Below are 18,249 nucleotides of genomic sequence, written 5' to 3' on the forward strand. Positions count from 1 at the left end.
TCCCAGGAAGGCCATCTGGGGGCTGGGGACAAGGCCAGCACATCACTGGACTTTGATTTTTGAACCACGCAAATGAGTTGCCTTTTCAATACAAATGGGACGATAGGAAGTGCTTTCAAGGAGCTGGGTAGTAAAGAGCTCCTTGGAAGTACAACCAGGCCTTTCTTCCCAAGATTGGGCCAGGCATGCTCTGCTGGTAGTTCCCTTAGCCAGGGTGTTCGCGCGGGGGGCAAAGAGCCAGGACATGGACTCAGACAGGCTCCTACTAGCGGTGGGGACTTGGCTGCTGTCAGATCTCAGACCTCAGTTTCCTTGTCTGTAAAATGGAGGTAATTCTAGTCTTACAGAGTGGGCGTGAAAAGTAAAGGAGAGAATACAGAAAGTGCCTGGTAAATGGGACCTTTGGTGACACGGCAGATGAGGGGACTTCCGGAGGGCAGTGCCACAGGAGAGCGGAGAAGGCCGGGGGCCATAGGCCTCTGTCCAGCACCCTGTGTCTGTAGCCTGAAATGCCCACTGGGTTATGGGAGAGCAAACCCAGCGGCCATGGGCAGGCTTCTGCTTTGGCCCAAGGACCTGAACCACTGAGCAGTGGGTGGACTCCTCTGTCTCCAGCTTTCTCTCTCTCTCTCTCCATCTCTGCCTTTGCCATTGTGGCCTCTCTGGGGAGGCCTGGGGACTCTGGGGGCTTTCTGGAGCTGAGGGGGCTTCCTCCACTTAGCTTCATGCTCCAGGAGGAAGTCACATTCATGTTAGAGTTCCCGAGGCCCACGGCTCTTCAGGAAGTGAGCCTGGTGGCCATGACATCTGTGGACCCTGCCCTCTGAGCCACGAGCTGGCAGCCAGAGCCCTAGTTCCTGGCTTGGGCTCTGATACTGGCTCCCTGTGCCACTGTGGGTAACTCCTGTCCCCCTCTGAGCCTCAGTTTCCTCGTCTTGGAGAGGGGTGGCACTTACACCTGCCCTTCTTTCCCAGGAAGGCAAGGGAAGAATGGAATTGGGGTTCGTAGCGTGAAGAACTCGAAAGCATGGGGGCTTGGGGTGGGGGGCACGTTGTGCACTTACTTACACCACACACGCGGTGAGGGCCTCATGGGAAGACCCCTACACATGTGGGTGCACACACACACACGCACACAGAGCCACGTAGGTAGCTAAGTCCTGACCTGGGAATCTGAAGGTGGGGTTGCCGTCCCCACCAGCGCCCCCAACTCCCACACACGTGTGTAGAAATGTGGGTGCCCAGGTGTGCTGTTCCATGTTCCATGGCGGACATGCGTACCCAGTGCTGACATGAGTCATCCACAGAGAACACCCAGGAGCACCTCCTGCCCTCAGTCCAGATGGGCTTCCCCGTGGGCCGGGCAGCTGTGGCCGAAGTTCCTCCCTCCAGCGCAGGGCTGGCTGGGACGGAGGCTACCACAGCTCACAAAGGAGCCCAGAGCCTGCTGGGAGCCACTGGGGCCAGCAGGTCGGTGCTGGGGCCGGAGGGTGGCTGTCAGGCTGTCAGGCCTGGTGCAACCCCAGTTACTTACACCCACCGTCTTCTGTCTTCACAGGCTGGACAACGTTCATGGCTCTCGGGTAGAACCCAGTGAAACGGGCAGAATGAATTCTATGGACAGGCACATCCAACAGACCAATGACCGACTACAGTGCATCAAGCAGGTGGGTGTGTGGCCCGCGCTTGCGCCTCCTCCCCTGCCCAGCCTGGCCCAGCTGGCGAGGGCAGGGCCGGCAAGGCAGGCCGAGCGGGAGGGGTGCTGGCCCAGCTATGGAGCTGGGCCTCTCGGGTGCTGGGTGGTGGTGGCAGGCCAGGGCTGACTGCCCGGGTCTCTCTGATCACCCCGTGAGAACGTGGCTGCATAGACAGGCCTAACACTGACATCACACACCAGGATCCATATGCCAGCCCTGCCCTGTCCCTCCTCATCTCCTCCCCTCCCCTCCCGTCCCCTCCCCTCCTCTTCTCTTCCCAGCTGTGTGATGTGGGGCCAGCCTCATGCCCTCTCTGGGCTCTGCTGTGTCAGCTGGGCTGCTGTGAAGATGGAATAAAGTGCTTAGTCCCCTTCCCAGACCTAAGCTCCCCGCCCCTCTGCTTCCGTGGTTCTCTATAAAGAAACAGAAAAGGAAGAGTTCTGGGAAATGAGATCATCTTACAGAAAAGGAAACTGAGGCACGGAGAAGAGTAGGGAGTCAGCTAAAGTCACACAGCCCAGCTTCACTTGTGCTGGGGTGGAGGGGGGCGCCTCATCCCTGAGGACGGCAAGCTCCCCCTCCTGCCCAGGCTCACGCCACGTTCAAGAGGCCATCTGCTTGCCAGCATCCTCTCTGGATTGTTCAGAGGTGGGGCATGTTCCAGGTGGGCTCAGAGCAACCCCCCTCCCCACTTTAAGCAGCCTGGTTGAGCCAGGGTTGGCGGGCGCCCCCCAGTGTTGACCAGGAGTGGTGCGCCGCCCTCTGGGCACAACCTCCTTGCAGCCCTGCATGGCAGGGTCTATGCAGACTCCTGAGTGTTATTGTACTCCCGGAGGGAGCAATATGGTAGAAGGGGCATGGGCTTTGACGTGAGAGAGACTTGAGCCCAAATCCTCATGCCTCCACATGCCCACGTGGTCTCAGGCTTTGTTTCTCTGAGCCTCAGTTTCCCCACCCATCACAAGGGTCCAGGCTGTCACAGGGTGGCAGGGGCTGTTGTCCTCAGTGCCTCAGCAGCGGGGAGGCAAGCGCTGGGGTGAGGCCCCTGGGTCACTAGCATGGGCCACTGGCCTCAGGACCCTTGGAGGGCAGAGCTCCCAGCCCTCCCCACCCCCCGGCAGCCTGCCCTCCCTGAGCGCCAGGGCCCAGTGGAGCTGAGGCCGGTCCTCAGGAACGAGGGCGTGTGTCCTCTCATAAATATCAAGTGGAGCTCTCTCGGAAGCCTGGGCAGGGTCTGAGGAGAGGAAATTGAAGAAGACTTGTTACAGATTGAACCCAGCCCCAACAGCTCCCCCAAAACGCCAATTACACCTCTGCTCACGGGCACAGAATAGAAGCCAGACGGTGCCCTCCCTCCAGCCCTGCACTCGCCTCCTCCCTGGGGCTCTGCAGGCCCTCTCCCAGCTCAGCCTGTGGCCCAGCTTCTCCCAGCCCTGAGGGATCCACTGTCAGTGGTCCCCACCCCCAACAGCACAGTCTCGCCACCCGGCAGGAGCCCCTCCTAGTGACAGGCATGCGGCTCCTCCTGAGACCTGCTCACGACCTGACCTTTCTCCCATGAGTGGCTCTGCATGCCCAGAAATCAGGGTGCCCTTTACCCCCTCAGAGCATGGCCCCCAGGGCTCAGATTGACCAGTCAGCCAGTCCGAGCCCCTGTTCCACCACTTGCTAGCTACCTGACCCTGATTAAGCCGCCACTTCTCCCCACTCAGTCTGTAGAATAGCATCATAAGGGACGCCCAGCCGGTGTGTGCAGGGCAGCTGGAAGGCCAGGGATCTCCTCAGCTGCCCTCCCCCCCAGCCTGCCGTCCCATGCATGTGCATGCACACACACACGCACACACACACCTACACGCCCAGAGCTCTGCGCTAGGGCCAGACCCTGATGCATTTGTGAGAGTGAGCAGGCTGTCCAGATGCCCCCCTGGACCATCCAGAGCTCCTGACACCCCCCACATCCCCCTCCACACCTCCGGTCAGACACAGCTCAGTACTTGACGTCTCTCTGCTCCACGACTGCCCCAGAGGGCGGCGCGTCTGGCTGAAGACTGCTGATTCTCAGACGTCCTCTCTCCTAATCAGAAGAGAAAGGCGAGCAGGTCTGCATGCTCTGAGGATGACAGATGCATTGGCTGGGCCTCATCGGGGCTTTGCAGCCTCGGACTCCCAGCCCTGCCTCACTTCTAAGCATAGCTTCCCCCACACACACACCCACCCCACCCTGGTTCTAGCCATTGCTCACACTGGCCATCCCCCAAGCACCCTGCTACCTCTCTTCCCTCCAGGCCTCTGGCTCACCTGCCTTTCCCCCATCTCAGCCCCAAGTGCTGGGAGAACCAGTGCCCTCTCTACAATGGGCCCCACTCAGAGGTCACACACATATCTGGGCTGCACGTTCAAAGCCACACAAATTGGCTAATTCCTGCACAGCAGCCTCCCCCAGCCCCACGGGCCCTTCTGAGCACCTGTACCCCCCATCTCTGAGCCCCACTGCTTCCTGGGCACCCAGCTGCCTCACCCACCCTGCTCTTTCTCCCTTGAGCCATCGGCCCTGTGGGGCACATATCAGGCCTCCCCCCAGACTGAGTTCCTTGGGGGCAGAGGATGTGCTATATTCATCTCAAAGTCAGCAGAGCCTAGCGCAGCCCCAGGCCAGGGCCCACATAAGTAGAGGGGGAGCAGGGGAGGGGTGAACTGATCGATGGCTAGCAAAGGGAATGAGCAGAAGGGTGGATGGATGGACATAGGGATGCGCAGTTAGGCAGGTAGATACAGATGATGGATGGGCACATGGATGGATGAATGGATGGACAGGAGGTTGGATAACTTTTGGATGGATAGACAGGTAGGTAGATGAATGGATGGATGGGAAATGAATAAATTAGTGAACGGTCGAATGGGTAGATGGACAAGGGGATGGATGGATGGATGGATGGATGGATGGATGGACTGATTCATTGGATGGACAGGTTGTTTGGTTCATAGATGGACTAATAAGAAGATGAAGTCATCACTTGCTCTGGGTAGCCAATCCAACAGGTCTAGGCTTTGGTGTCCCCTAATCCTGCCCCAACAGACTCAGTGGCCAGTGGATATAACCCAGATCTTCCTAGGAATTGTGGAGACAGGCAGACTGTCTGGTGGGAGTTCAGGCATTAGTATCCAGTAACGGCCACACCCAGGGAAGCTTTTGCCTATGATTCAGATCTGTGCTCCCATCCCCAGACCATCCAAGCCTGGCCAAGCTCCCCCATCCAGTCCTGGCCACTCCACATGCCACGAGGGACCTGTTCTGAAGTGGCCAGGTTGCCAGCCTACACCACAGATGGACCATCCTTTGGACAGTTAATGGCTCACCACCTGTTTCAGTGCAGGCCTGGCCGTGAGTTCCAGAGGTGAACAGGGCACTATTTCTACTCTCCAGAAGCTCCTAGGAGAGAAGAAACTATACAGAGGTCAGAGCAGTCGCAGTCTTTACCTGGCACCGACTCTCACATGGGGACGGCATGATTTAAATTGTTCCTAAGCTGTGTGGCAGCCCTGCAGGCTGTCAGCACCCCATTTTATCAGTGAGGGGCCTGAAGCTCAGGAACACGCCCAGAACCGTGGGGCTCAGTGGCTGAGATGGGGTTTGATCCAGGTCACCCGCTTCTGTGCAGCCCAGGGACCTCATAGTCGAAACAGGAAACAACAGCACAGAGAGGGGTGGGGGCTTGGCCAAGGCCACAGAGCCGCCGAGCAGCAACCACTGAACGGGACACCTGTGTTCTTTCTACCAATGAGTCACGCCCAGTGGTGACCACCCAGAGCCCAAGCTGAAGGCCACATGAGCTGGCTTGCGTAAGGGTGGAGAAGCGTGGAGGTGGGCTGAGCATCATATGGAAGGCTGCGTGCTCGGGGACCAGAACAAAACTGGGCCCCCGAGACGGGCCTCAGAGGCCACTTGTGAGCCCGGAGCCCCAAAGGGGTTGCCAAGGGTGAGGGTGCTATGGGCAGGCAGCTCTGAGAGCAGCATGTGGTGGCTGCTGACCCTGCTAATTGGGTGTGACATCACGTAAATAAACGAAATAACTCAGTTAGCCGAGAGAGGCCGCCGGACAGGGAATTAGCCGATTTGCATGGCTTTCCACGTGCAGCCCGGATGGCCCCCCTCTGGCCTCGGAAGGGGCCCATGTTAGAGAGTGAGCACTGGAGGCAGAGGTAAGGACCCCCTGCTGCCCTCTAAAAGGGCCCTGTCCTCCATGTGGAGGCTCCTCCCATCTCCTACGCATCAAGTGCAGGGAGCTCTGCCTTTGCAGAAAGAGCCTATGTGAGCCAGGGCCGAGAGCTGCCGAGTGCAGCTGTGCTTCCAGGGGAGCCTCCGGGAGCCAGAGTCAGGGCCAAGGGCAGCCCCACGTGGGAGCACCCCACGTGCCAGGCGCCCTGCCAGGGGCTGCAGGAGCCTCATCTTGTCTCCCCGGCCCCGTGACAGAGGGCTGTACCGCTGCTCGCTTGCCCTCCTTCTCGCCTTCACCGCTTCCTCCCGTAGAGGCACCATATTCTAATTCATTTCACTGTCTTCCATCCATTTTTAAATCTTTCTTGCACGACCCACGTTGTAAGAATAGTCATGAAACCCTACACAAAAGAAATAAAAAGTCCCACCACCAAGGCATGAGCGGTCATCCCCCTTTTATAGATGGGACAACTGAGGTTTGGGAAGGTGAGGGACTGCCCTGGGTTAGCAGCTAGCAGGAGGCAAAGGCAGAGGGAGCCCCCGGGGTCCTGCCCCACAGGGGCTCAGTGCCACTGTACATTCCATTCCTTCCTAATTCCAGAACCTGGCGGCTACTAAGACCCCTCCCCGCCTTGGCTCCAAGGCAGACTTGCGCTGCAGTTTGGAATAGAGCGCCCACCCCAGGGGAAGCTACTATTCCTTTCTCTCCCAGCACCAAAGCAACAGGGGCCTTAGAAGGTCCCACCAGCCCCTTTGCAGCTGGCTTACGACCCTTGCAGACACACCCTAGGTGTCCCGCTGGAGGACCCACGCTCGTGACACCCATTGCTGAAATTCCTGCTCTGCCCCTAAGCAGCTGTGTGACCCTCGGGGAGTCACTCATCCCCTGGGCTAAGGTCTAACTCATCGGGACCTGGGAAGACCTGGGCAGGTGTTAGAGAAGGAAGCCACCCCCGCCCACCCTGGTAGCCCTGTGGCCTGGGTCTGAAGCAGGATCTAGAAGCCTTGGCCCCAGGATTCAGTGTCTGCTGACTCAGATCCCCTGACTGGAAGGGGCTTGAGCTCAGGCGTGGACCCCTCCCGACAATGCCAACAGCCCCCAAGCCTAGCCAGACCGGGCCTGCGAAATCTGATTTTGGGGAGCTAAGCCACATATGCCAGACCCTGGAGTGAGAATATCCTGGGCACAGCATGCTTATAGTTCAACTCCCAAGCTGGGTTTGGCCCAGAGACCTCTTTCTAACCCACCTGACCCCTGCCCTATTTGGCCATGGCTGAGTTTTCTCTGAAGCCAGAGCTCGTGGGCTTCCAGACCTGGGCTGTGTTGGTGGTGGTGGTTAGTGGGAGAGGCCTTCATCAAAAAGGAATCTCCAGGGCTAGCCTGCCCTGGCTTGGGGAGAGCCAGCCCCCAAGGATGGAGGCCATAGGCCACCCTCCTGAACTCTGCAGAGTTTACCTGCCCCCACAGCCAGCATCCAGAAAACACTTTAATATTATTGTCTTTCTCTAGACCTTGGTTTTCCTGTCTTTGCAATGGGGCTACTAATCCCCATCCTGCAGGGATTGGGTGGGAGGGATGCACAGGGAAAAATGAATGACAGGTTGTTTGAGAAGCCTCCTTAATCCTATCCCCCCTTTCTTCGAGTTTCATCCCCAGTGAGGCCTGGGGTCTTCGCCGCCCCAGACCCACATGCTACCCTGCTGGCCTTGTTGCTGGAGCTTCACACTGCCTCCTTCCCTCTCCCACAGCACTTACAGAACCCTGCCAACTTCCACAATGCCGCCACGGAGCTGCTGGACTGGTGTGGAGACCCTCGAGCCTTCCAGCGGCCCTTCGAGCAGAGCCTGATGGGCTGTTTGACGGTGAGTCTTCATGCCCCCCCACCTGCACTGGAGCCCGGGAGGATGCCCCAGGGGCTCGTGTGCCTGTCCAGGGGTCAGAGAGGCCCCAGACAACAGAGGATGAGAGATAGAAAGACACCAGTGCTGGAGGGGACAACCCTTCTCCTTGTGCCGCCCCCCAACATACACCTTCAGGGAAACCGGTCTGATGGGAAGACAGCCCTCAGGATGAGGTGGGCTCCCCACACTCTATGGGAAAGCACGGGGCCTGCCTGGGGGGGAGTTCCACGTCTGATGAGGGTAAATGTTCCACCCTAAGCAAAACAGAGTCATGGAGCGTTTTTAGCCATTCTTTTATCCAGTCGTTCATTCATCCAGTTGGGCAAACATCTAGTGAGCTTTTTACAGTCATCCATCCTTCTGTCCATTCATAGAAGCATCTCTTGAGCTCCTCTTATAGCCATCCATCTATCTAAATAAACGCTGATTGAGCCGTCATTTGTCACATCTGATCCCCTCAGCTCAGTCCTAGGAAACCACAGAATAAGACTTGGCCAAGCCCGAGTCCCTCTTTAGTGGGGGAGCCCTGATGTGGAGAGAGTGGCCCAAGAGCTGTGTGCAAGGGGAAAGCAGCAGCGAGCAGGGATGCGCTGATGGCCCAGGAGGTGGGGAGGCTGGCGGGAAGACCCGAGGGAAGGAGCCCCAGACACCTCCACCGGGGTTCCCCCCAGCAGCTGGGCAGAGTGAGCACGCTCTAGGCGCTTGGAACAGCGTGTGCAAAGGCCCAGATGGACAATAGAGCCCAGAGAGCCGAAGTTCACTCAGCTCGGTGAGGGCCTGGGATGCGGGCTGGGCAAGGGCCAGGGCCAGAGCTTGTGACATCATCTGCCAAGCCTCGGAGCTTGCCGGCCGACCGCCGCGCAGAAGGAGCTCGCGGCTTGTGAATGACCCCAGCCACGTGAGCTTGAGGGAGACTTGGTGGCCAGCGAGGACAGCTGCTCAGAAGGCCCTGAGTCAGCTTGGAAGAGGACATGGGTAAACAGATTGCTGCAGAGCCCAGCTACCCCAAGGCTGGGGAGGAGGGGCCCAGGTGGATGCCTGGCTGGGAAGGAACAATAGGTAAAGTGCGGGGGCGCCATGTTCTCTGAGAAGCTCCAGATAGGAGGGAGGCGAAAGGCCCAGCATGGCCCTGGCCTGGAGCGAGAGGATTGACATGATCGTGGGCCATCCTTACAGAGCACCCCTTCTGTGCCTGCCACTGAGCTGGGCCGGCACACACCTTCTCACTGACTCCTCACACTCCATGAGGCTGGCCCTGCCATCATCCCCATTTTACAGAGGAGAAAACTGAGGCTTGCTGGGAGGGCTTCCCAAGGTCACATAGCCAAGACCCCACTGCCTCTAGAGGAAATGCTCCTGGCCTGTAGGGATGTCGGCCAGGGGTGCAGCCGAGACCCTCAGGGCTACCCCATTTGTTTGAGGCCAATGCCATCTGGCTCCCTTGGAACCACCAGGCCAAATCAAGTGCTGCCTACACTGCCCCACCCTCCTCCTCCTCCAGCCCGCTGGGCTCCCCTCCCTCTACCGGCTCCCGTAATCCTCTTTGCAGGGATCCTGGTTCAGGCTAAGCCCCCTGGGCAAGGACAGATGTTACCAGAGCCCCCCCCCAGCTTCCATCCTAGCTGCCGGCAGCCATAAGTCAAGTTGGAGGTGGGGACCACCACGAGGTGTGGCCAGACTGGCCGCCACAGTCCCCCAGCACCCTGCCCGAGCCTGGCCCTGCCTGGGAGGTGGGGATTCAGAGCTGGATCAGACGATGGCCCTGGGCAGGCTGGATGGGCATGATGGGGGCACGAGCTGACCAGTGACTGTTCCTGCTCCAGCCCTGTCACTCATTTATTCAGTTGACAAACCTTCACTGAGGCCCTGTGCTCACCAGAGGCAGAGCAACAAGCACAGTGGACCTCTCTCAACAGTGTACGTTCCAGTGGGGGATGGGGGAGGCAGACCCTAAACACTAAAGGAGTAAATAAGGACATAGGCCAGTGCCCCGTGGGGGGGGGGGGGGGGCGGTGCTGCTCAGGAGAAGCCGCCTGAGGGGGTAACCCCCAGCTGAGACCAGAATGGCAAGAAGTCAGCCAGGAGAGGGGAGGGTGCTCCAGGCAGAGTGAACTGCTAGTGCAAAGGCCCTGAGGCTTGATTTGTTCAAGGAACAGAAAGACGGCTCAGGGGGCACCTAGGTGGCTCAGTCAGTGAAGCGTCCTTGGCTCAGGTCCTGATCTCATGGCTCATAAGATTGAGCCCCTACGTTGGGTTCTGGGCTCAGAGGGAGTCTGCTCGGATATTCTCTCTCTCTCTGCCCCTTCCCCTGCTCCTGCATACTCTCTCGCGCTCTCTCTCTCAAATAAATAAATCTTGAAAGAGCGAGAGAGAGAAAGAAAGAAGGAAAGAAAAAAGAGAAGAAAGGGAGGAAGGAAGGGAGAGAGGGAGGGAGGGAGGAAGGAAGGAAGGAAAAGTCTCAGATGGCTGGAGCACAGGAGAGGGAAAGGATCCAAGATGAGGTTAAAGAAGGAAGCAGAATCAAGGCAACGCAGGACCTGCAGGCTGAGGGGAGAGGAGCTTAGATATTATCTGAAGGGTGATGGGGAGGCCTTGAAGGATCTTAAGCAGGTGAGCGATAGGCTATGATTTACGTGAGGACAGGAGCTCTGAAGGGGAGCATCCTAGTAGGATAGGCTAGAGGGATTTTGGAGGTCTTCCTGAAGGGAGCCCAGGGAGGAGCCTGTAGGATCTGACTAGACAGCAGGGAGGCCGTGGCTTCTGGGGCAGGGACAACGGTGTGGACAAAGGCTCAGTGCCGGCTCTTCTGGGTCTCTCCTCATCGCAAGCCAGCTTAAGGCACAAACTTGCTTGAATGGTGGGCTTCGACCCCCACCTTTCTGGCCTGCTGCTTAGCCAGAAACGGGCCTTTGGTTCACCTGCCACAGTGGCAGAGATGTTGAGTTTGACTGTCCCTTGGAGCTCAGTAGAACCAGCAGCAGGGAAGTGCAGAGAATGGGGAGATCATAGCAGACCCCCTTGGTACCCGAGGCACTTTCCTGGGCCCCGTCTCCTTGCATCCTTATGAAGACCTTGCAGGCCAGGCAGGGAAGGGATCGTCACTTCTGCTTTACGAACAAGACAACAGAAAGGGGGGAGCAGCTCGCTACAGTCCCAGGCTGGTACTCCTGAGCCCCCAAGGCCCTGCGGCTGGTCCTCTGTCCCCCTGCACATCCTCAGCCCCAGCCATGTCCCGTGGGAAGGGAGGGGATGCAGGAGGTCAGAGATCCCCAGGGGCCTAAGGAGGGCAAAGCTGCTGAGCTCCCCGCCAACACTCCCCATGCAGGTGGCAGGTTGAAGTGCTCCCGGTTACAGCAGTCCCCTGGGCGACCCCTGGGAATGAACTCCTCTGGACCCAGCTTACTTGGAGGATAGAAATTAAAAGCCACTTAGCCTCAAGCAGGCCCATTTTCGTCGTACTGCGCCTGGGCCCTGGGGTAAAGAATGGCTGGCAGTGCCCCTGCCCCACACTCCCCTTCAGGCCCTCTGACTCCCATGATGCAGAAGTGTGGGAGCCCTGGGGCCCCTCCCAAGGGGTGAGGGTGTGAGCCCTCGTCACCACTTGCTCCTCAGACCAGGTTTTTCCTGACCGTGCTGGCGGCTCACTTCCCAGCCCCTCCCCTAGCAGCAAGGCTGAGCCCCCTGGCTGAGGATCCCCCTCAAAATCAGGCCTCTCTGGACTCATTCCTTCCTCCCCTAAGGTGGAGTATGGTTGATACGCTCTAGGCACAGAAAGGAGAAGGCCAGAGAACGGGAGAAGGGAGATAGGAAGGAGAGGAGGTGGCAGAGGGAAACAGAGGCCAGCTAGCCTAACAGCAGGGCCCCCCCATCTCTCCAGGGAGAACTTCCCCACAGCGGCAGAGAATTCACTGCTGAAGCTGTCAGGGTGTGTTCACAAATAGCCTTCACTGAGCTGTGTGCCTGGTCCTGGCTCTCATCCTCGCAAGGAGAGGGCATGTCACAGATGGGGAAACTGAGGCTCAGAGAGGTTAAGTAACTTGCCTTAGGTTGCCCAGTACGGGGGGGCAGAATTGGAGTGCAGGTCGGCATGCCTCCGGTTCCCCTAACTCCCTCAGAGGATGTCAGAGTCCAGCCCCATGCCTGGAACCGAAATCCCTTCTCTAGCATCCCCCAGACAGCTTGTCCTGCTTCGTAGCCAGGAGGCTCACCGCTTTTCAAGGCAAGACACCCCCTTGATGGGGCTAACTGGCCGCCTGACCTTGAGCACACGGCCTCTGTCATCTCTGGGCTTCAGTTTCCCTCTCTGGCAGGAGGGGCTGGACTCCCTGACCTGTAGGTCCGTCCCCCTGGGCCCCGGAGGGGCTAGGTCTCTGAGTGCCAGGAGCCGGCTGGGCCCGGGCAGCCAGCAGAGGGCAGCAGCGGGGCTGCCGCTCCCCGCAGGCCTTTGTAGAGGAGGGGTCTTCCCGGCCCACCCGCACACAGGACCCTCACTGGGGGTGCCATGCCCACAGAGGGGGGAGCAGGCCTCTGAAACACAACCAGCTACTCAGCTAAGTCCACCCTCCCCACCACTGTCAGGCAGACCCATCTCACAGGACTTTCCAGGGGGTCCTCATGTACCTAAGGCCTCGAGGGCCTCGGGGTCCAGCTTAGCCGCACTGCGCTGTGCTGACCTTCAGCAAGGCCCTGCCCTCTCTGGGCTTGGTGAAAGCTGGCTGTTGCCAGTGTCCCTTCTGAACACTAAGGCTCAGGGGATTTGGTGACAAGCAGACATTCCCAGGCCTGCAGGACAGCCCTTATACCAGCACCAGGCCCTTGTTGCTCAATTTAGCTGGGTTTTTTGTTGTGTGTGTGTTTTTAAACCAGAGCAACAGGATTAGCCAGTATTGGCCAAACAGAGGGACCTTTGCCTTCCTGCCCTCAACACAGGGCCTGAGGCTTCTCCGGGCAGTTGGGAGTAAGGCCTTAACCCTTTGTGGGCTGAAAAAGAGATCCTCTCATGGAAAGAGCCCAGATATTGCAGCCTGACTGCCTGGGATCACATCCAGGCTCTATCATGGACAAGACTCATAACCTTTGTCTCATATCCATACTCAGTTTCCTCCTCTGTAAAACAGATAATAATATCACCTCGTGGAGCTGTTGTGAGAATTCGGCACTTCACTGCTTACAAAGCTTTCACTTAGCCCTCCTACCGGGCAGCCAGCATTCTCATTATGCTGTTTGCCTCCATCAACATTTCCCACCAACAGCAGCCTCACTGATGCACTAGTCCAAACAAATTGTCTGTGCTCACTCACATCCACCTCAAGACTCTGCCAAAGAAAAGGCCACGATAGTCAACATCTAAGCTGAAGTGACTCTTCTGGGCCTACTGTGTTGAGTCCCAGCTCTGCCTGATCTTGGGGACCTGCCTTAGCCTGCCCGTTTCACCTGCCTCACCTGCTAAATGGAGGTGCTGGTCTCCAGACCTGAAATGTTCAACAGGCCACAGAGAGCTAGTGGCCTTGGTTTTTCTGCTTGGACAGTGAAAAAAACAGTGAGAATGCCCTGCCCTGAGGTGGCCCAGAGCCTCTGGATCAGGGGGTGTGTGTAGGGACAGGGGGTACCATAAGAACCACAGTTAGGGGCAAATAGAGCCCCTGGAAAAGAGGCCTGGAGGAACAGAGGAGCTCTGCATCAGGGGCTCCTGTTGGCAGCAGAGAAGCTGAGCAAACATTCAAACCCGAGAGGTCCTTTTTCCTCCCTGCCCTGGGAGTTCCCAGGAGGTGAGGGTGGGGGGGAGGAACGACACCCCATTCCAAAAGGTGGTGGTGGCCCTGGGAAGAGGGCGTCCACTGGCTCCTCCCTGGTTCATCAGGCTCACTCTGTCCAGGCCTTAAATGTTCATACTTTTTAAATGACAGGGTTGGCCTAGATTAGCGCTTTCCCCACCCTTTTTAGCCTTAGAGCCCTTGTAACGAACCCTTAAATACAAAGCAGATAACGGGGAACCTACTCTGATGGTCGCAGGGGCTGGGCCAAACCCCATGGCAGCCTGAGGCTCTCTGAGGGCCTCCGAGCGCCTCTGGAACAGGTGGTATCTAGGGGCCTGCTGACGGAGTCTTCCCTCTCTCAAAAGAGCGAGCTGCCACATCTGGGAGCACTCCTTTCCCACTCAGCTGTAGCCGCTCCCGCTGCTTCCTGCGCCGACTCCGTTTCCCAAGGTCCTTCCTCCTTCATAAGGAAACCTAATTTTGCTGCTGTCCCTGAGGGAGGCGGGCAGGAGGGAGCAGGTCTGGCCGTGGCAGGACAGCTGGGAGTGGGCGAGGAAGGAGTGGAGCCTGATGGGTGTGAGCCTGTGGAGCCATCTGGGGGGCCCCCAAGAGCACCCTGCCCCACACTGCCCCAGGGACTGACAGCCCTCCCAGTCCCTCTCCTCTCCCCCTTCTGGCCCACACTTCAGAGGTTCTCAAGGAGAAGGGAGGGGCCTCGGGGCTCCAGACACACAGCTGCTAGCAAGCTTCCCTCGACACTCTGATGGAAGCCTCCTGTGTGCCGAGCAGGTGCTCAGCGCTGGAGACAGACCCCAGGCTGAGCGTGAGGGCCCTGCGGTCTCTGGGCCCAGGTCTGAGAAGCTGCAGGGTGCCTGGCGCAGAGCTGAGCACTGAGGAGCGTAGGCATGTCCATCTGGAAAAGCCTTAGCAGTCTGTCCGGCAGCTCCAAGCTGCAGCTCCGTGGAGCAGTGTGTCCTAAATCCGTGCTTCTCCTTAGGCACAGGTTTTGACTTAGGAGGGACCAGTGCCGCTGGGTGGGGACCATGCCTGGAATGGTGAGGGCAGCAAGCACCCACGAAGGTGGGTGCAGGAGCTCGGGGTGGGGATGGAGAGAGGTGCTAGGTGTGGGAGACTTCCCGGGGCCGGGACTTAGAAGGGAGTTTGGGGAGCTGCCTGGGGTGGCGGGGGGGAATAGAGGCCTGGCCTGTAGCCATCCAAGACACGGTGGTACAGCACCTTCTGGAATGTGGCCACATCGAGTCCTTGAAAGCCGCAGGGCCTGGGCTTCGGGGTTAGGCCCACCAGTGGACTAGCAACCCCTGAGGGCAGGCACCAGGCTCCCAGGGCCTGGCATGGAGGAGGGACTTGTCAGTGTTTATGGAGTGACTGAGCAAGGCACAGTTTGCCTGATCTTGGGGACCTGCCTTAGCCTGCCCGCCTCACCTGCCTCGCCTGCTAGATGGACACATCCGTCACTCTGGGCTCGGAGGCCTGGTGCTGGCCGTGACTCACCCTGCCCTTCCTCTCTCTCTTGCTGGCAGGTGGTCAGTCGGGTGGCAGCTCAGCAAGGGTTTGACCTGGACCTCGGTTACAGACTGCTGGCAGTGTGTGCTGCGAACCGAGACAAGTTCACTCCCAAGTCTGCGGGTAGGTGATGGCTGGGGGTTCCACAGATGTCACGGGGAGGTGGGAGTGTAAGCGGATTCGAACCCAGGGCGGCACGCCACCCCTGCCAGCTGGTGCCTTGGTTCCTCTGGGTGTGGTGTGAGCCTGCAAGGAGCAGCAGCTTGTCCAGCGGACTGTGCAGCCCGCGGCTGAGGCTTGTCCCTCCTCTCAGGCAGTGTTCTCTCCTGCGGGGGGGGCCTCGGGGCCAGCGAGGGGCCCAAGCACACCATCCCCCGACAGGCTAAAGGGAGACATGCATCATCTCATTTCATCTCCATAATGACCCCTTGGCATTAGCCCTGCGATCATCCCTATTTGGCAGATGAGGGAACTGAGGCTCAGAGAAGCTGAAGAGGTTTCTCGGCCACACTGCTGGAAAGTGGCAGAGCTGGGGTTTGAGCCCAGGCCCATACGCCAGAGTGGACATTCCTAACCCTGTGTTCATTCAAAACATCTGCATTTAAAATAAAACACAAAATAAATGCAAATTGGTACATGCAGGGTTCTAAAAGCATCGTATTCTCTGCATAATATTCTCCATCGCCACTTTGTCATTGCATGGGACCTCCTGCCCCTGGGTTCAACCGAGGCCACAGATGGGGCCGGCAGCATTCTGTGCATGAGGGCTTTAAGCACACCAAAGATGCAGTTTTACATTTCCCATCATCCCCATTACCTTGCATAAGCTGGGGGCACGGTGTAAGCTCTCACTCCGACAGACCTGGGACAGGCAGGCCCTATCACTTGCTGAGCGTGTGGCCTCGGAGCTTCAGTTTATCCCCCTGGGAAGGCAGGAATGACAATGAGACTTACCCTGCAGGGGTCATTGTCCGTCCTAGATATATGTGCAGTGCCAAGCGCAGTGTCTAGAGGTTGTTAACATATTTTTATGTTCGAGTAATTCATTGAAAAAGAAAAGAAAATCAATTATTGCCTTTGTATAACAATAAAACAGACGTTTTCTCTGAATCCGTCAATCAGTTCTTTGGAGTAGATCTAGAAACAGCCTTCATGAAAATGTTTAAGAGACATCTCACGGTGTATTTCCATAAACCCGCTCAACCTACAATCTCTCGAGCGCGGGTTCGTGCTCCTCCCTGTGTGTGTTTGCAGACCGTGCACGCGGACTGTGGGTGCTTTGCAGAAGGTGTGGGCAGCGGCAGCTAGCTCTGAGCTCCTTGCCGTGCCAGCCCACGTTGGGATGGCACTCTCGTATTGAGCTGCTGGCCAGAAAATGGTCTGGGAATCTCATAAGTGGTGTCTATTCCTAATGGAATCTGCAGTTTTAATAATAACTTAAGTCGATACAATTTTGACAAGGTAAAAATTGCTACTTATCCAAGAAACATCTCTGTATCTCTGTTGAGCGCCTGGTCCATGCGGGCACCTGGCCAGGTCTGGGTTCTGATGAAGGATGCGACCAACGTGGTCCCACCTCGGGAAACGTAGAGTCTAGAGCAAGCGGTCAGCAAACGTCCATGAAGAGCCAGAGAGTAAATAGTTTAGGCTTTGCAGGCTATCCAAAAGCAACATAGACAGTATGTAAACAAATGAGTATGGCTCACTCCAATAAAACCTCACTTATGAAATCAGGTGATTGGCTCTGGTTTCCCCAACCCCGGTCTAGAAGAAAAGAAAGACATCAAATAATCATAGGTATATGTGGGTGTGCATGTGTGCGTGGGTGTGTGTAAATTCAAGCTGTGGTAAGTTCCATGAAGGTAAAGTCAGGGATGCTATGAGACCACCCGGGGGTGGGGGAAGGCTTCCCTGAGGCCCAGAGATTGAGAAGGGTTGCATAGGTAAAGAAAAAAAGGAAGAGCTTCTTCCCAAGTAAAGAGAGCAGCCTGAACGAAGGTCCTGAGGTAGAAGGAAGCGTGGCTTTGTGGCAGAACCAAACCAAGGGCCGTAGTTCCAGAGCCCGGAGGCAGGAGTCAACAGCAGTTAGAAAGACACATGGGGCCTGTCTTGAGGGTTGTGGTTTTTGTACTGAGGATGATAAGGACATGGCTAAATTCTCCTTTGGCACAGATAGCTCTGGCTCCAAAGGAAGAACAGATTGCACAGGGGGGAGGGGGCAGTGTAGATGCAGGGAGCGGGTTGGCAGATTGCTGGGGACATCAGGATGGTGGTGGCTGGACCAGGAAGGTTCCGCTTCCTGTGGAATAGAGTGGAGAGAAAGGGATGACTCCAAACGCTATGTAAGAGGCAACACCAAGACAGGGAAAGTGTTGCCGGTGGGGGGTAGGCGGGGAGGAGGAAAACAGGAGAGTGGGTTGTCCCAGAAGACCCAGCTGCTCCCTTGTTGTGGAGGAAAGACTCAGGTCCCTGTGTAGCCCTTCCTCGGGGGTCTCTCGGGCCCCTGCTGGTATGTGCCAGGTGCTCTCTTATACTTTGCTGCAATGCTCAACTCTGTGAGACACCGGGTATTGTCTCCATTTATGGGGGAGGACATTGAAGCTCAGAGAGATTTGTGACTTACCTGTGGTCACACAGCTCATAAATGGGACTTCAACCCATGGCCTCCTGGCTCCAGGCCCAGTCTCTGGCCACTTCATCACAGTTGACTCTGGACCTCAACTTCGGAGGCCACTCCTCCACCTGGGAGAGCCCTTTACTTCACTCAAGTCACTCTAGGGTGGCCCTGCCCTCGGCTAAGTGGTACTTCCAGCATCGCTCCTCCTGAAACGAGGGCTTTGTTCTTCCCTCTGTTTGCACTCCCAATTGTGCACAGCTCTTTACAGTTTATCGAGCCCTTTTCCAGGCATTGGATCTGTCAGTTAAGTCACATGATAGACCCTGAGGTGAGGCCTCAGCATACCCGTTCTGCAGCCGAGAATACTGAGGCCAGAGGCCCAGCAATGCCTGTGGCTTTGCTATTGCTTTAATTCCCTTCTTCGGAGTCAAACCGCTGTCGGCACCAACAGCCGTGACTAACCACCTCCTGGAGAAGTCGGGGCCTCAGGGCTCAGGTTCCCAGCAGGGCCCCTGCTGGACCCCTCCTCTGGGAAGG

The 18,249-nt window shown here is 57.5% G+C and overlaps 1 protein-coding gene across 7 annotated transcripts in view; it reads left to right on the forward strand.

Moving 5' to 3' along the window:
- The window catches only part of ZMIZ1 (zinc finger MIZ-type containing 1), a 234,548-nt gene that overhangs the window by 123,420 nt on the left and 92,879 nt on the right, over positions 1-18,249 (forward strand). For all 7 annotated transcript variants that reach the window (XM_045878193.3, XM_054508241.2, XM_045878194.3 and 4 more), the window contains 3 exons: positions 1,559-1,667; positions 7,663-7,776; positions 15,113-15,218. In XM_045878193.3, coding sequence (XP_045734149.1) covers positions 1,608-1,667; positions 7,663-7,776; positions 15,113-15,218 — 280 coding nt within the window. In that variant the 5' untranslated portion in view covers positions 1,559-1,607. Of the gene's footprint in view, positions 1-1,558; positions 1,668-7,662; positions 7,777-15,112; positions 15,219-18,249 lie in introns of those variants that run through there.

Source organism: Mirounga angustirostris, unplaced genomic scaffold (genome assembly GCF_029215605.1).
Source record: "Mirounga angustirostris isolate CCGP_5_RB_7025 unplaced genomic scaffold, mMirAng1.0.hap1 SCAF_6, whole genome shotgun sequence".
Taxonomy (NCBI): Eukaryota; Metazoa; Chordata; class Mammalia; order Carnivora; family Phocidae; genus Mirounga; species Mirounga angustirostris.